The sequence below is a fragment of the Abrus precatorius genome, unplaced genomic scaffold (genome assembly GCF_003935025.1).
Source record: "Abrus precatorius isolate BTA unplaced genomic scaffold, Abrus_2018 Scaffold11, whole genome shotgun sequence".
Taxonomy (NCBI): domain Eukaryota; kingdom Viridiplantae; phylum Streptophyta; class Magnoliopsida; order Fabales; family Fabaceae; genus Abrus; species Abrus precatorius.
The window spans coordinates 24138244-24155979 of record NW_020874303.1 but is presented as its reverse complement, the minus strand read 5'-3'; the positions used below and the strand labels follow the sequence as shown (position 1 = coordinate 24155979).

The window sequence follows — 17736 nt, the reverse complement described above, 5'->3', positions numbered from 1 at the left end:
TTATTCTACTCTCCATTCAAAAGAAGCAGAGAAAAGGGTAAAAAATAAAAGAGACATTCCATACTTACTACAAAAGCAGTATCAAGATATTTTAAAAAATTATCAAATTAAAATAAGTCATATATTCAATATGATTTATAAAGATTCATTTTTTAATAAAATAAGTAGTTTATCATTTTTTTGTGAGCATAAAAAATACTTTATTTTTAATGTACTATCTATTAATTATGTCAAGCTTATTAATTAATTGATTGTCTTTAATTAATATGCATGACTTACATTATTTTTCTTTTTAATGAAAGTTAGATATTTGTGTGTCTACACAATTCAATAGTTAATATCCTTATTTGATTTGATAAGTTGACACAAATTACATGCCTATAAGTCAGGTTTTGCCTTATTATATACCTATCCCCAAAGATTATAGAGAAAAAGAAGGAAAAGATCGAATTGAAGAAAAAATTGTGGACTTGACGTTGATTTGAAAGGAGAATGAGCAATTAGAGAATTGTAGGACTAACAGTACAACAGCTGCATCTTACCATCAAGAATGGCACCCTTCAATAATTAAATAAAAAAAAAGTGTTAGATGAAGCAGTCAACGGTGATGGCAAAGAGCTACATCTGAAAGATATATTACCCCTAACCTTGAAAAACATTCAACAATTAATCATTTTGTGCACTCACTCCTATATCCCATTCCTATATGATTCATGATAAAAACAGATGATGCATGAGACTTTCAGTAAGATTCTCTCATTCAGAAATATGAGCTAGGTTTATATAACAATTTAAGAAAAAGTTGAGTTGCAGAGGGAACTCTGAGTTTATCTTCTGACTTTGTTATATGCTGTCTGCTAGTTGTTCTCTGTTGTTCATTATGAAGGCAAGCTGAAGAACAACCATATGCTGCCACAAATGAGGACCCATACAGTCTCCAAGTCACACGCTTGGCTTCAAGCTATCAAAGTGTTTGGAATAGTATTGGTGAATCTTATAAATATAATTTATTATTTTGATAAGTTTTTTTTAATAACCTTGTACAATTTTTTAAAGTTTTATAATTATATATTTATAATTTAATTTTTTAAAAATTTGTAAAATTGTTAAATGAACTTTTAAAAATTGTTATTTTAGATTTTTATAAAATTGTAGTGATAGTATTTTTTATTTTTTCACGTAAACATGGTATGATATTGTATTTAGATAGTAATTTTAAGAATTAAAACTTTCACATATATTAATATAATTTTAATTTATAATAATTTTTTTAAATTAATAGAATGTTAATTGTTATTTTAAATTTTCAGAGTTCTTTATAAATTTTATATATATCATTCATGATTTTTAAAATTACAACTTTCACGTCTACTCTTAAAATTTTAATTCATCATAAAAAGTTTAATGTTATATTAAATCTTATTTATACTTTCCATGCACATCGTTATATAATTCCATCAAATTTCTTACTTTAGATATTACTTAAAAAATTTTTATCTTAAATTTCAATATCGAATTAGCTATTGAGAATAGAAAATAAATTTTTCTACTAGTTTAAGAAACAAATACCAAAAAAAGTGAGTTTGAGAGAAAATAGTTGATTAGCTTTTAAACTTTTTATAACTATGTTTGTAAAATATATTTCTTTTAAAAAAATATTTTAAAAATTTTGTTTTAAATGTTTAATATTTTAATATTCTTAATCTACTAAATTTATTAAAAATTAAAATATAAATATTATAATATTTAAAATTTATTATAGTATGTCATTTTATTAATTAATTGATTAATAATAAAATATACTAATTTTTAAAAGGTATACGCTAGAATTTTATGCAGTTAAATTAAATTTAAAATTAACGAGACTAGAACTTATATGCTAGAAATTTTCAGAAAACTAAAAAGGAACATTTGTTAGCAAGCATATGAAATTAATGTTATTTGGGGATTGTATTCCACAAGTTAAATTTGTGATCAAAATTGATAAAAGCAAGAGTTCAACTGATAACCTTTTTCAAATGATGTGAGTTAATAATCTAACGTCAGGATAATGCTATAACTCTAAAATGTAGATAAGTTCACATCTACGTAAAGGAAGATTTATTAAAATCTTGTCAAATGTTTTACCAATTTGAATTTTAAAGTGTTTCTTATGGTAACACCTTTTATCATACTATCAACTGCACTAGTAGCTGAAGACACTCATCAGAATAAATGCAATGAAATTATGTTACTATAAGAACCCCGACGATTAGTTTTTATAATAGTTATTCTACTTTAATCCTTTTGTTTTATGAAGAATAGAACTTCAAAATATTGACATTCGCATTATATGGCTATCTTTTTATTAAAATTTCACTAATTTTATCTTTAAACCTTTTAATATACAATTTTAATAATGAAATGCTATTGTTATAATTTGAATATGATACTCTGTTTAAATTTAATTATTATATTTTGAATATGGAATTTTATTATGACGAACTGGATGATTATTAAGAACAATAAATATGATAAATTAATATAAATATTAGTTATATTAATAAAAAATGAATAATTTATAAATATATTTTTCTGAATATATATTGTCGTATTTATATAATATTTTTTAAAAATTATCATATTAACATGCTATATCATAGTATATTCAACATTCGTACTTATTGCCGTATGACATAACTTTTGTTCAGTATGATTAATTTAGACTTAAATATATATAACTTTTACTGCATTTAAATTTTGTCTATTTTTAATTATTATATTTAACTAAAATGATATATTTTTAGTCTCTCGTCAAAGAGCAAATACCATTTTTTATAATTTTTTAAAAAAAATAAAATTTTAAACTCAATCTAAAACTAGAAAACATATTTTCAGCCATTAAAACCATATTAAAACTATTTGTTTATTGCCTAATTTGGTAATGCATATAACTCTGCAATCTTTACAAGAAGAAAATCAGAAATGACCACACTTTATCCGAGAAACAAAGAGGGAAACATAGTATGGTATATGAATGCATGGTTTGATTCAATTTTGATTTGGGAATTGGCTCCAAAGCTCTGTTTCATTCTGGTTGCTGGGAAATTCGATGTCAAATTAAATCCAAACGGATTTTTCTCTACACACATACAAACATGTTTCCCTGTTTTCAGGCTTTGGTTCTACCGTGTCGTGAAGCATACAGCAAAAGAAGTACTGCATGTTTAAACACATCTATACCTAACAAGTTTAAATCAAACAGATGAATCAACAGAAGATACATTTACTTGAAATGTAGCTTTGTTTGTCTCTAGTAAGTGTTCATTTCTTTGTGTTGCCTTGTATCTTACTATCACTATTGAAAACATTGATTTAAATTTTGGTATGCAATCGTAATTATATCTATATTATCTGTGTTTGGTTTTTTATGATATAAAAAATTTGTGACATAACTATAATCGTGATTATAATTGCAGTTTAAAATACAGATTGCAAGGCTCATCTTGTGCTTTGCTCATAAAAATGCGACATTCATTAATACCCATTTTTTATATTTTAATTTCTCTCTCTCTTTCTCTTTTCTTTTTACTTTTATTACAAAACTCAAAGAATTGTTCAAATCTTATGAGATGATCCAACATTTAAGCTGAATAAATTTTGATACTATATTAAAAAAAATAAGCTTAAATTACTCTTAAAAGTTAACTTATTAAAAAATTGTTTAAACTTTATAAAAAATATTAATAACTCTATTATTAATTAACCTAAAACATATTAACAATCTTTTTTTATTCATTCTACATCATCGAAAGGAATTTCAAGATATACTTTTCCTACTGGGTAAATGCATAGCTGCTATAGGAACTTATTAGAACAGTGAAGATAGGCAGGTAAGATGACACTACCAAAAAAAATTTAATTAAGTTTGAACTCCAATGTCAAAGTACGGATGAATACAAACATTTTAAAACCATCCTTCTTACCAACGACAACATATCTTGAAATAAATATCCAACATTAATGAAGTTATTTTATTTTTGTCTTAAGAGACAAACAACTCCGTTGCAGCATTATTCCCCGAACCAGAATATGAAAATGTTGGAAGATCAAATAATAATAATAATAATAATAAGTCTATTATTATAGGTTCTTTCTTGGAGTTGTCACTAGTGACTTAGATGTGACATTGTTCACCTGATGAGTGCATGCTGTGAAGCTTTACCGGAAAAGGGAGGTAGGGGACAATAATTTGAAGGCACGATATTTTGGTTAAAATGTAGACCGACAAGGTGCACGTTCAGTGTCATATATATATTTGAGCTAGCCATTATTGTAAGCAAAGTTCAAGAATAGCACGAGTGGTAAGTGCATGCATCTAAAACAGAATGAATGATTAGCAAAAGGAAAGAAAAAGAGAAGTCAATTGAATTTCAGCATCAGTTAGCCCAAACTTTCTACACATACATAGAAGAAAAGCAAACTCCTACCATAAAAGCATTATAATGACTTATTGTGTGATTCAATTTGCATTGGTCTGAAAAAGTTTGTTCTTCTCCATCAATGGTGACTAATGCGTTTGGTGAGAGAAGAAAATTCCTTACATTTACGTTTTATTATTAACATGAAGATTTTGAATTTCGGTTTATATTTCGCACCTAATTAACATCTCTTGTCCTCACAATTACCAAATGTCTGACATTCCATACCTAAACATATTCAGATAACTGAAAATTTTGAATTTTTTTCCATTATCAATTTCTTTCTGGTAGAATTAATCAATATCTAATTAATTTACATTTTTATCACACATTTAAGTTTTAGGTATATTTTCTTTGCGCAAAGACTTAAAATATATTCATACCTACCAGATGCTACTTTTCTTAGAAAAATAAAATAAAATTCACTGTTGTGAATACTATCTTCCTACTACGCAACAATAAATAAATATTTTATATAATGTTTTAAACCTTTTGCAAGTATTTAGGAGAGATGTAACTGAAAATAAATAATTTCAAAATATGCTATATTTGAAGTTTGTGAATTAGCAGATAGCTTTTACTTGAAGTGAATACTGATCAACGGGTATAGAAAAATCTCATTAGATATTTCGTAAGCTTTATAGATTGCAGTTGCAGGTGGGATATAAAGATATAGTTATATATTATTATAAAAAAAAATTGTGTTTTCATGGTATCTCATGTCCTTGCTTGGACATATTCCGAAGATTCTTTAATTTTCTTCTTCTTGATGGAATAACTTTTTTTTTTTTTCAAAAGTTCTTAACAAATTTTTTTATCAGAAAATGTTTTTTTATAGCTAATTGAAAAAAAAAATCTTTAAAATAAACTAAAGTCATGCACACAAACGATATCTCTAAAACTGGATCCTTTGCTATCTCCTTGAAAGACGACTCGCTTGTCACATACACCCTGTATCAAGAAGGTTATTAATTACTGTTATAATTTATAATTAGCCTGTCACCCTCAACTTAAATGTGTGATTTGATTTGATTTTTAGTTTAATTTTTCCTTTTGAAAATTAGAGACTTATTCTTCTAATTCGTAGCACTTGTAAAAGCTTTACTTTATTTTTACGAGTTTTTTAAATTTAATTATGCTTCAGATTTTCCTTCTATGTATAATTAAGGGGAAAAATGTAAAAAAAAAAAAAGAAGAAGAAAAGTTTAAGCCCTACTTTCAGGAACGATATTCATTATTTTCTCACCAAGAAAACCTATTGACAGCAGCTAGCTATTTTGTCTATGTTGATACCCCTTAGATATTTTTAACCCCCCCCAATATAGAACAGTGACTAAACAGATGAACTGATCAATTAATCTCTCAAACCCTAATGTAACTTATAAACAGTACTTGTTATGTATGCCATATTTTTCTGTTTTTTTTTTTTAAATATATGGGAGGATTCTTATATATTTTTAAATTTTTGAGTAAATCTTTATTTCCTTAACAAATGTTTTGATACTGTTATTTTTTACTAAGTTATATTTTTTTCTTAAAAATGATAAATTATAGAAATTTATTGGACACATTATCATTAAAGACATTTTATAGTTTGAGTTTTTAAATAGGTTTGCATAATTTATTAAATATTAGTGAATGTTAAAGGGTATGAACTTATATAACAACCTCGTGTAAATAATTAAAAATTTATGAAAAATTAATTTTAAATAATAAGCATTTATTTGAAAATTGTTTATAGAGTAATTTAACTTCTTAGTTATAAGAATAGTTTGTTGTAGCCTACAAGTATTTCCATTGCAATTTGTGCTGAACAGTAGAATTATCTTATGTTGTTATCTTATTATTAATTAATATATTGTTAAAAATTATTATTATTTATAATAAATAATTAATTAAAAATAATTTTTTTACATTACCATGTATCAAAATTAATTTTTTAATAGCACTCGTTGATAATATCTAATATCAAAATTAATTATTATATTAGTATAGTAGACTTGCTGGTTAAGGGCAGCTGCATGGGTCCCCCATTTCACAAGATTGCTCGGTTTGTCATCTCCCTCAAATTGACTGTACTTAGCTTCCTTCTCTCCTAAATCATGGCAAGAGAGAATTAAATGTTGATTTGTTTATGTTAAAAAATGTGACACTAGGATATTAGTTCCAAAATTGCATCACATGCCTCACCTAATCGTCTCTTCTTTGTTTAATTTCCAGAAAATGGAAATAAGTTACAATAATTTGGGAATTTAAAAGGCTCACACTCATAACTATTTATTAGTAGATTTAGTTTATTTAAAGTAAAATTTTTGCTTTTTTAATTAATAAATAAATGCACCTGTATAATTATTTAAAATGTAATAATCTTTTTTTTCAGATAATAATTTTACTTTAATCTTTAATGTGAATCTTTCACTTTAAGTTATTTAATATAAATCCTTACTTGAAATCACAAGAGTTTAAAATATGTATATAAAAAAATTAACATGAACTTGGAAAAAATTATTATTATCTTTGATATTACATCTTTATTTAAATTTAATTTTTTTTTAGTTCTTGTATCACAAAAATGACACTTTTTTTTTTCTATTTCTATAATACATAACAGTTTTTGTTGATACAATAACTTAGATTTCTCACGTCAAATCTTAATGATGTTGAAACCTTTCATAAAAGATATCCCACTTTTCTTTTAATGTATTATACACTTCTTTAAAAAATTATTTATCAAATAAATTATTATGATAACATGATTTTTTTAATAAAAAGATTCTTATTGAATTTTTAACATATAATTAGGAATCTATTTAAGTAAAATATCAATAAATAAATATATAATTAAAAATTATAATATATTACTAATATATTTAAAATGATTCATAATTTGAATTAAATCTAAATACTGAAAATAATATAATGTATAATATAAGTCAAAGAGAATAGTGCATCTAAAAGTTGATACGTGGTGAGATATTTTATATATTTATACAGGAGAATGTTAAAATTGTCTAAATATATTAGTTAAAAAAATAAAAATTTATGCATCTGGAAGCTAATTGTATGAAGCCATTTTTACATGTCAGAAATATATTGTTTTGAATATATTGTTTAACACATGTTTTGTAATTAATTAGTTTTCAAAATTAAAATATGTGTTTTATAAATTAATTATCCTTTTAAAATTATTATAATTTTTAAAAATTAATTAATTAAAATGAATTTAAAAAAAGTTTCATGAACTTTTTTTTTACTTGTAGAAGACATTAAAACAAACTGATTCAATTTTTTTTTTTTTGAAAAAAAGAGGGTTCTGGTGATTGTAGAAAAGGTCTTGCATGCTAAAAGCCTAAAAGAAGTACGGCCCTCAAAAGGTTATTTCCCCAAAATTTAATATTTATAAAAAATTATTATGCAAATTTTTTATCAAAATTAATTTTAAAATAAATATATATATATGCATAAAAAATAAATTATTTAAAAATAATTCTTATTAAAATTAATTTATTTAATAAATTTTTTAAAACATTAAATTTTATTATTTAATTATTGAATTGAATTTTCTATAAAATGAATCAAATTTATATAAATAAAAAATGATTAATGCTTTATAAATAATTTTATTTACCATATAATATATTTTTAATATAAATAAATATTAATTATGAATTTATATATTTATAACCATTTAATTGATTTAAAATTTAACATATATAATTAATATATTAACATTATACTATTTAACATTTAAATTCATAAAATTTAATAATATATACAGTTGTATTTACTTTATTTCTCTGCCTTGGTCCTTTCCATCTCTCATGACTGTAACTTGTAAGCACATCTGTCATTGCTGTGTTTGTTTTGTCTGTGTACGTAACAATTCTCATATAATTTCTCTTACACCCAATAATGTGTGTACTCTAGGGTTTCTATGTACATTCCCCCACTCATTTTGACAATGACAATCATATCAGTGACCTCAAACGTCAACATAACATATCTCTTTTACATAAGTTAAACCACGATTTATTTATATTTTTAACCAGCCTTTCAACCCTTTTATTTTGTTGGATCACGAGATTTTAAACTAACTAATAATAGAATTCAAACATTATATATTAAAATTTATATAAAAATTTTACTTATTTTTTTATATAAAAAATATTATTAATCTTTCAGAAATAAAATTATTCATCTTATAAAATATACATTTATTTATCTGTAAAATAACTTAGATAAACTATTATGAAATGATTCGTGTTTGGCATAGGCTATTGTATATATGCAAGAATCATTATGCCTTTAAGTTGCTAGTAATTATATTTAGTGAAAGTTATACTTGTCTTGCACTAAAGAAATCTAGTGATTAAAAATAATACAATAAATAAATAATTATACTTCTAAAATATTTACATTACGATTAAATAACAATATATATATATATATATATTATAATTTGATTTTTTTATTATAGGTAATTTGTTATTATATACCTTAAAAATACTATTAATATTCAATTTATAATTATGTATGTAAAAAACTTGCTAAAAGGAATAAAATTTATTTTGATGTTTTTTATATTTAAAAAAGCCCATGTTTAGATTATATAAAAACTGAATTATTTTAATAATATATTATATTTATAACTGATTATTGTGATAATTGGTTATATAAAATGAATTTTATGTTTAAATATGATAGATAATTTTTTTATATAATTTATTTTATTTAGATGGTAAATAGTTACCACTTTTTTATAGAATAAAATTATAAAAAAATAATATAAAGTTATGTGCAACAATTATTTTTTATTTAAAATAATTAATTATTAAAGACAAAAAAATAAGAATAAAACTTGAATATAAAATAAAATGATAATTTTTAATCATAAATTCCATCTTTTTAAATAATCAAAGACCATAAACTTAATTTTTAACACCCTTCTAAGTTTTATTCATGTATTTTTTAATCAATTTTGTTTACTTCAAACCTGAAAAATGAAGGTAAGCATTTAAAAATAGTAAAATTTTATTAAAAATATTTATTATATTAGAAATAAAAATATAATAAAAATTACTATTATTAAATATTTAAATTCAATCCTAAAGAAATTGAAATTAACATTTTTATAAGAAAGAGAAAAAAAGAAAGAAAAAATAAATAGGATATATAAGTCATGTTTCTAAGATAAATAAAAGATTATTATGAAAATGTATTGTAATATAAAACACTTAAAAAAAACCCTTTATTTATTAATTTGTTCAATTATATACCGCCCCTGCTGTGCAGATGCACAACATTCAAAAAGATTAGTTGTTAGAAGCTGGCTGCTATTGGATTGATATAGTTAGGGCAATAATGGTAAATAGATTTCATAATAAGGCGATAAGGTTCATCTATGTTGACAAATGGCGAACAATAATTGTATGATTATAGGAGAGACGTATAGTTAGATGCTAATGTCATTAGACTCATTACAGGAAAAAAAGAGTATAAATATGAAAGAGGGAAGAAAAAGATGAAAACAGAAAGCAACTAATATGGCCCATAAAATGTCTACTCATTAGCCCAATGACGTGATCTCCATCTTCCACTCCCTGTTCATTTCACCTTTCACCTCTCTTCTTTTTTTCTCCCTTTGATTTACAAAAGCCAAATTAACCTCTCGATCTTCATCATTCAGCGCCACAATGTCTGCAAGTGGTAGTGGGAAGGATTTTGGAGAAGGATCAAGCCCTCCAATAGATTATCAACAACAACAAAATCAAGGGACACTTAGCCGCTATGAATCTCAAAAGAGAAGGGATTGGAACACTTTTGGGCAATACTTGAAGAATCAGAGACCCCCAGTTCCACTTTCTCAGTGCAATTGCAACCACGTATTGGATTTCCTTCGGTATCTGGATCAGTTTGGAAAGACCAAGGTTCACCTTCAAGGGTGCATGTTCTATGGGCAACCAGAACCTCCAGCACCATGTACATGCCCTCTTAGACAAGCTTGGGGAAGCCTTGATGCTCTCATAGGGAGGCTCAGGGCTGCTTATGAGGAAAATGGTGGGCCCCCAGAGACTAATCCTTTTGCAAGTGGTTCCATTCGTGTGTATCTCAAAGAGGTTAGAGAGTGTCAAGCTAAGGCAAGAGGTATCCCTTACAAGAAGAAAAAGAAGGGCACAAATCAAATCAAGGGAAATGATGAATCAAGCTCCACCATGCACTTCTCTTGAATTCGTCCCTTTGGGACCTTTCAAGTCATGGTAATTAACCAATTAATCTCACTTGTCATCACTCTTGATCATAGACTGTGCTTACTAGGATGATTATTATCAATGTGGTGCTATTGGATCCACTTGTGTTGCATATATATATATATCATAACCTAAATCTTACTACTATGTTTATACATGTAGTAAACCATTGACGGATTTTAGTCCAAGTGATTTCGTTTATAATAACATGTGTATATTATCTGGGCCTCTACTTATGGATTCTAGACAAAATAAAATATTAAAATAACTCATAAATATGGATCAACAAAATCGTAATGATAACTAAGACAGCAGAGTGTTAAAAACTAATACTTATACACAAATAAAGAACCAGATAGCCTATCCACATAAAAATAAGAATTATACTTGTATGGAGTTCAATTAGCTTATGAAACACATATTTGGAAAATATTATTATTTAACCCACACTATTAATTCACAATCTCCTTAGGTGGTAAAAATGTGAGCTGATAATAGTAATTAAGTAAGATTTGAAAGATTATGTTACTGTTTATATATATATATATATAATTCGAAAATATCATGTTACTCACTCTGCGCGCATACGCTCTAGCTAATACCCACTGACGTGGAACTAATTATATAACAATAAACACTGTTCTGTATAACTTTAATTAAATATTCGCTATTTGCATGCTAGCTTTTCCATAAATTTTGCTCTTTTAAGATTCTGCAGATTTTGTGTCCCATAAATGTTCAAGGTGAGATGACATAGTCTAATTAAGTTTCTAAGCATCAAATAAACAAATGATTGAAAGCATTTGATACTAACGAAGTCATGATTGAATGGAATCTCTTTCGAGTAAATGTTGAAGAAACCTGCAGCTAATTATATATTTAATGTTATGTTAACCTTCTTAACCTTAACATTTGCCACCATCCACACCTCCATATATACCCCACTTATTGCTATCTTTGATGTAGAAGATCTTTCCATGCAAAGGATATATACATGGTTTTTTCTCCACCTTGTTTGTCACGTCATGTACGGTTATTCAAAATATGTCCCCTTTGTGTGTTCCTTTTCTTGTCTATTCAAATTAATTGAAAAAATAACAACTTAACAAAAGAAAACTAATAAATAAGTGGAAAAAATGTTATTTTTCCAATCAAATGTCGTTTTTCTACTTGGGAGAGAGAGGCATGAGGACAGGAGACGTAGATATGTGATTTTTATCGGTCATATACCTTGCTTAGATCATGTTGTCTAGCATTTCATTCGGTGGTACAGTACTTATATTCCTATTCTTATAACTATATTGTTCTTAGTTATAAAAATAATAATATTCCTCAATACTTTTAAGAAGTTTATTATTGTCTAGTTAGGCAAATGCTTGAGCTTTGTGTTTCCTCCCATCACCTCACATGTTCTTGTCGGTTATTTATTTTAATGGAACTTCATTAGCAATTTGAATGAGAAGCTTTCTTATCCTATTTTCTACATTAAAATAGATAATACACAGCTCATTGAAGACAAGCTCTTGGCTTGAAGCGATTATTCCACTCACACACTTGTCAATACTTATTCTACACATGATTCCTTAAGCATATATATATATATATATATATATATATATATAGATTATTGAGCTACGTAAAACTTTGGTGAGGGCTCCTTCAGCATATATAATGCTTCCTATAATACAACATTCATACAGAAATCATGTGTAGTTTATAGAAAAGATCAAGGGAATATTCAGTTTGTACGGCTATTTGTCTGCACAGGCTCTGTCAGTGTGGCATGCTGGTGGCAAGTTAGGGTTTTTCTCTTGCATGTATTATGATCAAAGTATGTCTAAACTATTTGTCGGCAGCTTTTGTGTTGGGAATCTGAGATTTTTGATAATCGAGTAATCAGATTTTCACTTGGGCTTCCTTGTTCAAAGATAATTAAGGTGCATGCATGCACCCTCTCTATATCTTTTCGAACTTTCATTTTTATCCCCATCTACACAAGTTATAGATTGAATAAAATTTATATATAGAGTATAATATCTTTATCAAGCTTAATTCTATATAGATGCAGTATGTGAGATATATACCAGCTTATGTATAAAGCTCATCAAAGAGATTGATGTTTGGTAATGTATCATGTTCGAATTATTCTTTGAATTACTAGGTTACATATTACTGGCCCATGTAGGGTAAGCATATCTTTGCTGAAATCTTTAAGTACAGAATCGATATGCACCAAAACAAACAAAAGAAGTTACGGGTTACTGATAGAGAAGGAATATCTATTATGGCCCATAAACATCCTAACTACTGCAGCTTTTGAAGAAATCCTACTTAGTTGCTTTTGTTTCTTCTTTTATTATATTTTAGTTAATTACTAACGCAATGCGTGAAGCATGATTAATTGTTCTAATTCAAAGGGTATATATTACAGATGTGAATTAATTTTTGAGATATATGAGCTGATCGATTACAGATCGATTACTTCACTCTTTTTTTGGTAACCGATTCACTATTTTTGTGCTTCTATCTTTTTGAATTGTAAGCACAAAGTCATTCAGAGCGAAAGAGATTTGGACAAATAATTCTAATCAATGCATGTCTATTAAGCGATGAATGTATCTGCTTGCAGAATAATGTAGCATCAAATTAATCGAAATGGAGGAGTTATCTTCTTTGCAAGGCTCAGTGTATTGGAGGTTTGGTTTCTATTTTCAATCGATAATTTGTTGCACCTTTTTAAAGTTTCTATTTTGTTTACTCGGGAATTTGTAAGCTGCTCTTAGCCAAACAACATATATAATACTCATTAATTATATGACGGTCAGTGATGCCTTGCTTTATCTTGCATTCAAACTTCAGCAGTTATATATATACATATATAGTTGGTTCTCTTCAGCAGTCACTCATTAATAAATTCGTGTTCGTACACTCTTCCAAATTGGTGGGCTAGCATATATCTTTTGCTGCTTCTCTCATCAGTTTAGAAAAAGGAACAGTAACAACACAACTTTTCACTTTTTTAATGTATTAGTATTTATTATGAAGTAGAATTTTATATAAGTCCTATTAAATGATTTTAATCTATTTAATGAGACTTATATAAATTTATCTAATAATAAGCAGCATATTCATAACAGTGCATTAAAGCATATATTATTAACGTTTTTTCTTGTTAGAAAGCAGTGTGGGTGTGTCCTTTGATTGATTATATAATATTTATAGTGGAGACACTTATAATTCTGAGAATCTTTGTGCCTAGCTAGCAATCTGCTTTTAATAGTACAATTGGATTACATCAAGGTCTTGAAGTTTATGTATATATGAATATCTAATATTTCCACGAATCGCTAATCTGATTTCGGTGAATGGATATGGCAGAGATCTTAAATTCCAGTGATTAATTGCGTGTACATAAATGCATTTGGTTTTACATATTGGGTTAAAATTCAAATATTTTCAAAAATTACGCATTACATACTAAATAGTTATTCAATGTTGATTATTAAGTTGATTTTCTAATATTAGACGACTCAGATTTTTAAATTTAAAAATAAAAACCCTCTCTTGAAGTGACTGCTTAATGCTTATGTTTAATGTTTTGTAGAAATTTTCATTTAATTTATTTCTCACGTGTATTAAATAAAAACTGGCGAGTTCTATAAATTAGTCACTAGTTTTGTTTTTAAAAAATCCTTCAAATTCTGTAAAACAAAAAGGGTAGACATTGCAAGTTGTACTCATGATTGCAATTCATGTTTCTAAGTATATTATTTGACTTTTTGAATGACTTCGGACAGTTTTTCTTAAAAAAAGGTTGAACAAATTGAATGTGGGAGGCTTCAATCATTCATGAGAAACACGACAAGCCTCATTTTTGTTTTGAAATCTTTTAAGCGTAATTATTAACTTCTAAACAAATCATTTCATTCGTCTTATATCTGTTCTTTAGATAAAACTAAGAAAAATATTTTTTAGTACTAGAAAGCGATAGTTTTAAGTTTTGTTTGTATTTTTAAGCGCATTTTTAAATTGATATATATATATATATATATATATATATATAAACTAGCTGAAATTTAAAAATTACAAGAAAATTTAAAAGTTTCCTTTTAGTTTAAAGTTAGTAAGATAATTTGTTGAATTAAATGATGTAATATTTAAAATAATCTAAAAAATAGAAAAATACAATAATTAAAATTTCATATCCAACATCGTTTAAATTACATTTTATTATAATATTTAAAATTAATAAATAAAATAAATCCATCATCTAATATTTTACAATGATATTATTATGATAAAAGAAAATTGTATTAAATAGTAAAACAAAAGTGAAAAAAAAAAAAAAATCTATAAGATCAAATACCATTTCAAGTAACATATGAAAAATGCTAGAAGATAATGAAATAAACTGGCTTACTAAAAACCATTATTTTGATCAAATGTGCTTATAGCTTATAAGTTAGTCAGATAATCTACAAGCCAACTTAAATATTTTATGAAACACACTCTTAATTTATTTTTATATATAAATCAAATTCTCATTATTGATAATAATCAATACATCTCTTGTCATCTATATTGTTGTTGTTTGACAATAATAACGCTTTTATCTCTTATTTTTATTTTATTTAATATATTTTAAAATTTCAATTACATTTTAAAAATTTATACATGCAATACACACAAAAATATACTAGTGAATATTATAAGAATAAGAATAACAATATCCTGAGACCTTATATATATATAGCTATATATCTATTGTACGTAGTTTTATTATTATATATTTTGAATATTATAAAAAAATTATTTATTTATAAGTTAATATTAAATTAGTATTTATTAGTATAAATTATTTCTAATAAAATTATGTTATTGGTATAGTTTTTGTGAGCTTATATTAATAATATAATATAATATATTGTATTAATAAATAATTTTGTGAATATAAAATATAAAAACATATTATTAATTTATTAAATATTAGTATGATATTCTCTATTAATATAATTTTTAAAATTTATATTTATAATTTAATTCCTATTAGATAAATATTGTATTACTAAAAGTTATTTTAATATTTTGTATTTTATAATTTTTAGCAGTATTTAAGGGTCGAAATTTGTCTCTAGAAATTAAATACTATTTCTTTCCTACTTATTGAAACTTTGCGTTTGCGATTTATTTAATCATATTTTTAATATGTATTTTAATTTTTAATAAAAGTATTTATTTATTATTAAATAAACTTTAAACAATTATAAAAAATCTGTCCCATTGAAACTTTGGGTGATAAGTGCATTTTACTGTACTTATATATTTTTCAGGTGCAGAAGATCCTGAACTGTTTGTCTACAGCAGTAATAGATATGATCAATGTATTGAATTTCAATTCGTCAGATTTCTACTCATTATGGTAAAACTTTCTCCCTTATTCTTCTGCTCATCCTCACATTTTCTTACCCCCACCCTGTTTCTTTTACATTTTCTTTCTTATTATTTTAGTAATATTTTACAAAGCTTTATGCATGTTCTTGTTCTTTTTTTCAATAGGGTGTTTTCCACAACCACAAGCTTTCTTTACATTCAAACGTTTCATGTTGAATTCTCCCGTACCACTGCAGCCTTTAATTGTTGAACCTTCTACCCTGTTGCCCTCTTTCCAAGTGGGTCTAGTCTCATGTCTTAGAATGGCAGTAAAAAATTCTCAATATTACTAAGCATGTCTAAGCTTTTGTGTTTATGAAATTAAAACTACCTACCATTTTATTAAACAAATTTTCTAACTTAGGTTTAAGAACACACAATAGAAACTAAATATATAATAAATATTTGTTATAAATAATAAAATATCATAAAATTTAATATATTAATAATATTAAATATTATATCTTTAATAAAAATTTACTATTTTAACATGTATATTAGAATACACGTTAAAAAAAATGATTGTTAAAATCGATTGCAATTGAGACTATGGATAATGAAACGGTCATTGTTAGTTATTGTTTTTCTTCTTCTTTTTGTTTCCATTGTATAAAAAGGTGATGACAATGTCATTTTCTTTTCATTCGGAAAAATTAATTCAATTGTGTAAAGGGTCAGTGACACTGTGACAGTAATAGTTCGGCTCAACATGAAGACAAGTAATAAATTAGACTCTGCTGCTGTGGTAGAGTCCTGAAAATCATAATACTCTACAAATTGGGGTATTAAAGGTAATAAATGTCATTATTTAAACTAACAAAAAAACTATCTCATGTGATATTGTATATTAATATCTTTATTGTTTTTACATACATAATCTAAAAATACATTGTAAATATAAATGAATTACCTAAGACTTTTAGTGATCATAAAACATTTTCTTAAACGTAATAGCTGAAATAATTTGTTTTTGATAATATTCTCAGAACTATATCTCTATTTTGGGAAGAGAAATTTAAGAGGGAAGGACATAAATTTATATTTTAAATAAATATATTTAAAATTAATATTTTTTAAAAATAAAATATATAATTAATATCTTAACAAATATTTAATATATTAATAATGTATTTGTCATGGTAAATAACATATAATTCTTTTAATTTAAAATTAAAAAATATGTCCTCCCCTCCTATCTCTTCTAAAAACCTCCTTTCAAACAACTCCTTAGAGATCTTAATTTTTAAAATGAAAAAAATAAATGTATGACATGCCAAACTTAAACAAATTATTAATAACTGATTATATAGCCAACATATAATTAAGTTCCTACAAATCCTCTATATATCCTAATTTCCATTCTACCTTTTGTGATCGAGTTTAGTAATCTATGATCAAGTGGGATAAATGTCTTCATTTTTCATGTTCCAGATTGGTCAAATAAAATACAATTCTCAGAAGATTAAACTTTCATATTGTATTCTAAAAATTTATGGCTGAATGCTATTAGCGGCTAAAAATATGGTTTAGGCGAAATCCACCAAGGAAACAACAAATTTCTCTTATCAAGCATTCGTCACTCATTTGCACCCTTACTC

The 17736-nt window shown here is 25.4% G+C and overlaps 1 protein-coding gene across 1 annotated transcript; it reads left to right on the top strand.

Annotated features, from left to right (window-relative positions):
- The first annotated feature begins 10153 nt into the window (after positions 1-10153).
- On the top strand, positions 10154-10687 carry LOC113855880 (protein LIGHT-DEPENDENT SHORT HYPOCOTYLS 10-like). The gene has a single exon (XM_027487509.1). The coding sequence runs from the start codon at positions 10154-10156 to the stop codon at positions 10685-10687; it is 534 nt and encodes a 177-aa protein (XP_027343310.1).
- The last annotated feature ends 7049 nt before the right edge of the window (positions 10688-17736 follow it).

Bases quoted from the DNA above. Each gene is read 5' to 3' on its own strand.
- LOC113855880 (XM_027487509.1), top strand. From the start codon at position 10,154: ATGTCTGCAAGTGGTAGTGGGAAGGATTTTGGAGAAGGATCAAGCCCT.